Genomic DNA, 8,808 nt, shown 5'->3' with positions numbered 1-8,808 from the left:
TTGAACACTATATAGAAATGGAAAAATGTACTGTGAGAAAATGCAAAATAGAAATAAAAAAGGGATGGCAGTGGGTTATCTCAGTCACTTCATGCTGGTAATATGAGAGAATTGATGAGAAGAATTAGAAAAAGGAGGCAGCAAAATAAATAAAAAAAAGTGATCGTCCAGGTTTTTGGGAAAAATGGAAAATTATAGGCTCTGACATAGATGATGAGTCAACACAGATACAGCAAGGCTTTGCAATAATCTCATGTTGTGACTGTTTAAGGTTTTGGTATTCTGATGAATTCCAGGATTGGGCTTTCACTGCTTTCATTTTGTTTGCCGGTCTTTAATCTTCTAACCCTGCGTTCTTAATCAGAACTCAAAGCAGGTTTTTAATCTTGCATGAATGAGGCCGCGGATTATGGACATCTGACCTTGCCATGCCGCACAGCTGCTTCCGCCTCGAATCAAGTCTCTCATTCTGTCTAGCTTGCAAAAGAGGATAATGTCACTTTTGCACTACAATGCTATAGGATCTAAACTGTGTAAAGAGAGCTGGGAAAGATCCAGATTTTCGACCAACTCCAGATGCTTGCGTTGATATTTAAAAGTGACTTGAGATGTTTTTTTACTGACGCCAACACAGGTCAGAGGGGCCATATCTAGTAGCTGTAGTACTATCATCATCTAATCATTATTTTCAAATACTCTTTAGACTTACAGCTTCAGGAGTCACTGTGAGTCTATGAATCTACTTCTCATAGGCAGATACCTTCTTTCTGCTTCATGGCTCCTCGTGTAATTACCACTTAAACCCAGAGGATTTAATTTTGAGATAAATACAACATTATTACTTTTTCTTTCATTATTCTAAAGTGCTACCAGAGCTGCTCTGCAAGACGCAAAATAATAATCCGTAAGAGAGGACAAAACTGCTGTAACTCTACAAGACTTTCTGAAAAGTTATTATTCTATTTAATACTCCTTTGCTTTGTCACGTCTGATATAAGATCTTCTCCGCTGTGAGATGAGAAGGAGCACTCAGACAGTTAATTTAAGATCAAAGGTGTATTCCAGATTTCTTTTGGCTAAAGAATATATACCCACCAAGGTTTGCAGACAAAATAAACAACTACCAATAAAAGTACCATCAACCCAATGGGTGTTCTGAATGAAAAACTGATAAAAATAACAAGGTAGTGTACATACTCATTGATTTATAGATTTAAATCGAACTGAGGAATTTACCTAAGTAACAAGATAGTAAGCCTCCGATTCAATAACACATTTTAATGTCTCTGTACGAGTAGCAGCCACCACCGGAGGCATAACTCTGTATTTATTCCATATTACGATCTGGATATGTTGGGAACGCCTTGAAAGAATCTTTGCAAAACCTTCACTTGGACTAAAAGATGAACAAGGTCACAAGGACCACACAGAATATGATTCTGTCTACTTAGCAATTCATATCAATTTCCCACAAATGTTTAAATAGGATACAGTATATGGTGGTGGAAATATATTGTTTTTTATTAAAGATTAACGTCCCTGCATTATTATGATGATCACCAAAAAACATCTTTCTTGTCATTATTCCATAATGTAACGCAATTCAATTAAAAAAACTTTGTTTATCCCCGGGGGGTAATTAAGGAGGCACGTAGAGCAGACATGGAATACAAGACATTCAATGCCAAAATAAATAAGAATAATAAGATAAAAGATCAGGAAAAGGTGACATAGGTGACAAAGGCTGTGATTTTAACTATAGTTTAAAAAGTAAAAGTTACTTTATCTCATGCTCTGACCTGAAGGGACTGTAATATGCACTTAAGTGAACACTATTCAACATTAGAGCTCCAAACATTGTGTCCCCTCGGCTTCATCAAATGTCACAGTTTATTGCATTTTATTTTAAGAATACATTTGATCATTTCAACCATGAAAGAAGGCGAGCTGCCAGTCTAACCGACACCACCTGCTGGCACCAAGAGTATTTGAACCCAAATAACATGTTGGCTTGCTCAAGCAGACATATTTAAGTGCTATTTACACTCCTAAGAATATCCACTGTAAGTTTATTCTTTTAATGGTTCACTAAATGTGGATGTGTATGTATAAAGTATAAATATAAATCAAGAAAGAGAGAAAGACAGAGTCTTACCTCTTGGTTTTAACTGCCAGGTTACAGAGCTGTTGGTCCTATGTACTTTACTTTATTTCCAATTTCCTGTCTGTAAAGTCTTTAGTTACCTTTACGTCACTTAGGTTATCTATCAGACTCATCGAGTCTGACTTTAATTGCAACCCTTATCTAGTCTTCTCCAAAGTCTTTACTATAGAATTAACACATCCATGCACAACTTATTACCCCAAAAATGATTTGCATAGAAAAGAAGATCATCCCTAACGTGAATTTCATGTTACAGATTTCTATTCAGTCAATGAAGGTAAGAAGACGTGGTGTGGAAGCGCTGCACTTCCATCTACTGGCCAAAATCTTAAACTGTAAATAAATAACGGGGTGAAAAACTGGAAATAAAACGCTGAGTGGTAACAAAATGTTTATTTCAATATGTAATTCATCAAAGCATTTTATTTAAAAAAACTCAACAACATGCAGACAGACCTAAGTGTAAGATAATGCCATCAATATTAGCTGTGGGTTAATGTGCAACAGTGCTTGAGACAAGAATATAAAAACATGACCTAGTCTTTTATACTGTGCTACAGTGTAAGGCACATGTTGAAAAAAACAACAATTTCTTATGTTATCCGGTAACATTTTCACACTATCTAGAACCATTTCTAACTGACATTCATCATTCAAACTATACATGTGCATCACAACAATGTTAAGAAATTAGTTTAAAGAATTATACATAAACAACTGGAACATTTTGTGTTAGTTCTGTGCATGTCTAATGCAAGAAAAAGGAAATAATACCGATTCATTGAAAAGGATGACAATACACTCGAAAGTGAAAAGAATTTCACACCAGTGAAAAAACGTGTCTCCCGTGTGTTTGTGTAGGATGGTTGTACAGCGAGATTTCAAATACAGTCAGGTTATTAGTTTCCCTGAGAAACACTCATCTAATTTCAGGAGCCACCTTAAAATCCTAATCTGTGACTGGAAACTTTTAAAAATGACCTGAAAATTGCCTGCACTTTCAAAATACTGAAAACTGTGTTCACTTCAAAGACGACAGACGTTTGTGTGTCAAAATAAGATAAGGCTTAAAATGATAAGAGTGAAATAGAAACAAACGCAAGTCTATTCAAAAAGAGGATTACAGTAAAAAATGAAGGTGGTCTTGCATAATTAGGAATAAAAGTGGAGCTGGAGCCTTGTTATAAGCCGCTGGTCATGTCCAAACAGGCCGTGAGTAAAGATGCAGCAACGGGGCACCCTGCATCCTCTGTACAGGCCTGTAACGCAGCAGACTGAACCAAGTCTGAAGGCGGCCCACTCTGATTGCACTCTGAAGAGGAACTTACCATTTCGATGGTGATACGTGACTCCTCTTTTTGTTCCTCAAAGCCGGGGGAGGAGATGGGAAAGTCTGGCGAAGAGAGCTTGGCGAGAAGTTGCAAGTGGTCCTGATCAGAGCCAGAATCAATGCTGACACTCTTACAAAGCCCACGCAAGCTCTGCTGCATTTCCCCAAGGTTTTGTTCCAGCTCGGTTTGCTCCTGCAGCAGCTTCTCTTTTTCACTTTTCTGTGGAGAGAGGAACAGGAAGCTCATTTACTTTATCGCTGCACAGGCCTGGTTTTATACTCACGGTAGCACGGCACGGCTCGACTCTACTTTTTATGGTTTCTTTTGGGGGCTTGGGGGGAGGGTTAGTGGTCATTTTAATATGAGTCTGCTTTTAGTCCTGCCTTTGCTGAGGTTGGACCTGGGTGTAACAACAATGTCTCTGCAGCAGCACTGAAGTCCTGCACACACGGCACATTTCCTCATTTTCTAAAGAAAGAACTCACGTGCAAACCCCTGCGCACAGTTACAAATATGTGGGAATGGAAATCACAGGAAGCATCTGTGCGCCAGATTTGAAGGAGTAATGAATCAGTGCTTGTGAATGAGCATGAATTAGACGTCCACGTGCAGGTTTATTCACTGATGATATGGATTTGAACAACTCTTTTTTTCCTCCACCGACTGGAGGTGAAATCTGCACCATGATGTTATCATGCTCACTCTGTTCAAACATCAAATGCTTTTATAAGTGTAATGTCTCACAGTGCTTTGATGAGGGCATATTATCTGCAGTGGAAAACAAAATGGAGAAGAGTGTTTAAAGTCGAGCTGTGCCATGCAAAGGAAAACCAGTAAGGGTCCCTCCATACAGCTGATTGTAAATATTTGAGGGAAAATATTTTTGAGTTTGCTGTTTTCCGTCTTCTATTCTTGCTCCTTCTTCTTCTGTAAATGTAAGTTTCCCCATCACTCATAAGTATATTCATATTGCGGTGAACCTGAATCTTACCATTCACCTCTCCACAGTTCTGCAGAGGTTCAGTGAAGAGGTGGGCACGATGCATTCACTTGCTTTAAGCTGCGTGGCTTTCTCACTCATTTGAAAAAAAGATAAGACTTTTTCTGTAGTCTGCAGTGGGGATGACCAAGAAGTTTTAAGACGTTTGGCAAATTACAACACTCAAACGTATGTAAAGTAACGCAGCAACTTGAGTGAATTTGATGCGTCTCCTGTCATTACATTATGCTACATTCATAGTGCAATGACATGACTATGATCGTGTGCCCAACTTTGCATGTGAAGGAGACCCTTTACGGTGCTGTTTTAGTGCTGTTGCCACAGTAAGAAATCCTCTTCCACCACCGACAAATTAGACTGACCTTACTGGCACTTTCACTAGATGCAAACTGTCTGTTTCTCTTTCAATCAGAAGAGGTAATGGTTGCTATAAAGAATACATAAATGACGTTTATCCTTGTTCTGTGTCTTGCTCAGTCACTATCTCTTTTTCCTCACTTCCTCTGATAGCATTGTCTTCGGTCTCTGTGCTGCATCTAACACTGTGTTTTGCCCTTTTATTTTTTTCCTAAACCTTATCTATGATGGCAAACGTGTGCTTTTTGGATGTTTGCATTACGTGACCCTAAACAGTGTGTCGCCAAGCAGGCACTGGGTGCAGTTTCAGGCCCTGGAATGACAAAGGTCAGTGTACTTCAGCACCTGTAAGGTTCAGACTTCTCTGGTGTTGTTTTAAATGTATGAGCTGCCCCTGCTTGTGCTCATGAAAAGTCCAACATAGCACACATAGCTGAGGAAATGACCTCATGTTTGACATGTTCAGCATATTGAACATATAAAAGTCAACTTACTAATCTTTTGATTTCACATTCTAGCTGTTGTATGCTGTCTAGTTTCCTCTTTCGGCAGCGCTGTGCAGCCACGCGGTTTTTACTTCGCCGACGGACGTCATGGACAAACTCAAGCTGATCTGGAGTCAGGCGGTGGTCCCTCAGAAGCTGTTGGAATGCACTCCGGCTGACTTCTGAGATTTGCTCTACTGGGAATGGGAGCTGAATCTGTAGAAAAGAGGTTTAAAAGTTACATTCAGCTTATTCCATTAAATACTTTACTCAAAGTAAAAGTAAGTTGTTTAACAGTGACCTCTGCTGCTCTTTTGTTGTTTGCCTCAGTATCCCCATCTGTGTCCATTTCAGATTCATCCCCAGAATTGAGTGAGGAGGACATGTAGGGACTCTTCTCTGCCTGTGACAAGCTGTCAGTCTGTGCACCAGGATCATCACCCGTCCCAAGATCCCGTAGGAAAGGACAGTCTCCGACACTGGAAGTCAGGTCCAGCTGCTTTAGCCAGTGGAAGTCTGACGCCTTTTCCAGATTGTTTTGGTTCATTGGATCAAGGGACTGTGGTGGAGCCTGAGAAGGGCACAGGTCGGGCCAAAACCCCTTTGCCAGGTGTTCAGCAACCTCCCTCTCCACACGACTGCGGTCCTCATATCCCTCTTCGTGGGTTAGGTCAGTTAAGTTTGGGTTTGAAAGATCACCTGCCATCCCTTGTTCAAGGCCATCCTGGCTCTGCTCTAAAACAGTTGTACAAACTTCCACCCCTGATGGCTTGACTGGACATGAGCCTGGGTTACAGTTGGTTTCAGCACCAAGCGTCTCAACAGTCTGTTCATTATGTCTGCTGGCTATGTCAATTATTTCTGGTGGATCCACATTTCCTGGTGTGGACAGCTCGCAGTCCAAGTCGCAGCCTGCCAAACTCAATTCGCTTTGATTACACACATCTCCCATCTGTAAAATGTCTCTTTCGCAAAACTGAGAGGGATGCTCTGCTTTGTCAGAGCCTGGGCATGGCAGAGACAACATGGGGCAAACACCATTTTCTGCTAACTCTAGAGATAAGGGAACCATTTGTGGCCCACACTTCTCCAAACAAAAGTGTTCCTCCCCACTGTTTGTCTGACCCTGTGTGCTCTGTGATGGAAAGTCTGTTTGCTCATCCCTACCTGAAGGCAATGAGCTGTGTGACTCAAATGATTCTGCATGGCTACTGTTGGTACTGGAGCCAAAACTGGCACTGTGCTCCCAGCTCCGACAACAGGCTCTTTGCCTGACCTCCTGTGAGGTTCTTTGACCCTCAGAAAACTTTGGGATGAGGAAATCAAAGCAGGCCGACTCCACATTGTGAAATCCTAAAAGTTTAGCACTGGCTTGGATAGCGTGAATGTTTTCTTTGGTGAAAAGCAGCTTTGAAGTGTAGGCGAATTGAAGCAAAGGCTCAAATCCTTCCACGGTGACCTGTGGAGAAAGGTCACGCAGCAAATTGAGTCACAATAAATCACCACACTATAAAACACGACAATCAAACCAGTTTTCTAAAACTAAACATAAAGGGTTCTTCAATAGCATCAATAATTATCATTTCAAAATGAGCACCTGAATTTAACCGAGACGCACATTAGTGACACTGTGATTTCTTTTTTCCTTAAAGAAAAATGATCTTCATATTTAACTGCACACCCACCTCCTCGGGTAGAGTGATGACGGGATTCTGTCTGCTAACACTTGTAACCCTACTGTGAAAGTATTCACTGCATGAGGCCAACACAGAGCAGTGGGCCCGAAAACTCCTGTTTTCCACCACCACCGTCACATCACACAAGATGTCCTGCTGTCGCTGGTCATCCAAACACTGGAGAACATGGGTGCTATGCACTGCTGACTCAAAGGTGAACACTGACATGCGGGGAGCTTGGAGCGTCATGGTTGTTATTAGCTCAGCCTGTATGACAAGAGAAGCAAGGTGAAGTCAAATCAGCAGTACAGCAAAATACATCAATCATTCACCCTCAGGGCCACAGCTGCACCAGTGGCTCCACAACTGGGATTGGTATCATATAGTATTAAATCATCCACTACATATCCCCTAAATAATTTCAATTTCCAAGACACTGAGGTGGCGAAAAAATGTATACAATTAAACTAGAGATTTTTAAAGGTGCTGACTACTGCAGCCACAAATCTCTGATTTACATAACCTTATCTCAGTCTCCTCGATAATAATCTCACGGCATTACTATAAGCTACATGAAGTCTCTGTTTTTCCAAGCTTTTCTATAATAAAGTGTGCAGTATAAGGGTTACAACATACTTTTTAATGCAAAAATGTCAGAACATTGATTGTTTTTCCTGCTTCTCTAATGTGACTAATGTGTGACATTGTACCTGCTCTTCAATCAAGTAGATATCTCCAGGTTTTGGACTTTTGGTCAGTCGTAAACAAGACATTTGAAAGCATAATTTTTTTAATTTGTGAATGACTTGTTTAATTTGAGGAACACCACATATTGTTCAGCTTAGATGGCATCTTCTCGACCTTTTATAATTACTCACCAACCAGAGAACATTTTGTGATCGTGTTAGACGTGAAAACCACTTAATTATGCAGGCACTTGACTTTTCAGTTTTCCTATTGGTAGTAAAATATTCTGACTTTAATTTATGCGCCTTCACAAATGATTGGATCTCTGATATGTGTTTGCCCAGTTTCAGTTAAAAGAAAATTGGATAGTGTGGGCTCAAAATTATGCATTGGGCCAACATTGTCTTATTGCCATAAAGCATTAGTAAAACTGCTGCCTGACTAAATTTACTACGTCAGCTTGACAAACTAGACCATGTTTAGCTGACAACAGGCAGGACAGGTTAAATGTTAACGCTCCAACTTGGACCTCCTCCAGTTCAACGCTGAAATGCTGACTCATGTTCAGCCAAGTTGTTCAACTGGGCCTGCTGGCGAAACGTAACGAAATTTAAGTTAAGACTAGGACGCCACGTCACTTGTGGTTAACAACAATATTAAAATGTTACGCTGTCATTACTGTTAAGCAAAAGGATGGACTCTTAGCTAGGCCAGACCGTTAGCTGGAACTATTGTGGGCAGTAAGCACATCTTCCTCTTTTAGCTAAAAATAAAAAAAAAATTAAAAAAAAGGAATGCCCCTGAAACATTTATTTTACTTTAAAATGTTTATTTAAAAACGCTACATGTTTACTGACCTGCCATGTTAGCCGAAAATGACTGACAGTGGTAAATTTTGGGTCGGGATTCTGACCGTCCGAAGCAGCACTTTCCTCTTGTCATGTGACATCAAGACCAGGAAAAAGTAAGTTCCTACTGCGCATGCTCAGTGTATGTGTGACAACTTTCACGCAGGCCTGATTTTGAAGTAAGCAATTACATGAAATTCATTCATTCATTATCTATACCAGCTTATTCCAATTCAGGGCAACGGGGAGGCTGGAGCCTA

The 8,808-nt window shown here is 40.5% G+C and overlaps 1 protein-coding gene across 1 annotated transcript; it reads right to left on the bottom strand.

Moving 5' to 3' along the window:
• Positions 1-2,542: 2,542 nt before the first annotated feature.
• Positions 2,543-8,645, bottom strand: bach1a (BTB and CNC homology 1, basic leucine zipper transcription factor 1 a). Its single transcript, XM_075473060.1, has 5 exons — positions 8,558-8,645; positions 7,023-7,280; positions 5,639-6,796; positions 5,347-5,553; positions 2,543-3,714 (listed from the first exon to the last, which is right to left on the bottom strand). Exons 2-5 carry the CDS (start codon positions 7,260-7,262, stop codon positions 3,346-3,348), a joined length of 1,974 nt encoding a protein of 657 aa, XP_075329175.1. The 5' UTR covers positions 7,263-7,280; positions 8,558-8,645; the 3' UTR covers positions 2,543-3,345.
• Between the last annotated feature and the right edge of the window lie 163 nt (positions 8,646-8,808).

The sequence above is a fragment of the Odontesthes bonariensis genome, chromosome 9 (assembly GCF_027942865.1).
Source record: "Odontesthes bonariensis isolate fOdoBon6 chromosome 9, fOdoBon6.hap1, whole genome shotgun sequence".
Taxonomy (NCBI): Eukaryota; Metazoa; Chordata; class Actinopteri; order Atheriniformes; family Atherinopsidae; genus Odontesthes; species Odontesthes bonariensis.
The sequence above is the reverse complement of the archived record's forward strand: the minus strand, read 5'-3'. Positions and strand labels throughout refer to the sequence as shown.

Bases quoted from the DNA above. Each gene is read 5' to 3' on its own strand.
- bach1a (XM_075473060.1), bottom strand. From the start codon at position 7,262: ATGACGCTCCAAGCTCCCCGCATGTCAGTGTTCACCTTTGAGTCAGCA. The intron at 5,554-5,638 runs GTCACTGTTAAA...TCTTTTCTACAG, and splicing joins ACAACAAAAGAGCAGCAGAG to ATTCAGCTCCCATTCCCAGT. The intron at 3,715-5,346 runs GTAAGTTGACTT...CTCTCTCCACAG, and splicing joins AATGTGAAATCAAAAGATTA to AAAAGTGAAAAAGAGAAGCT.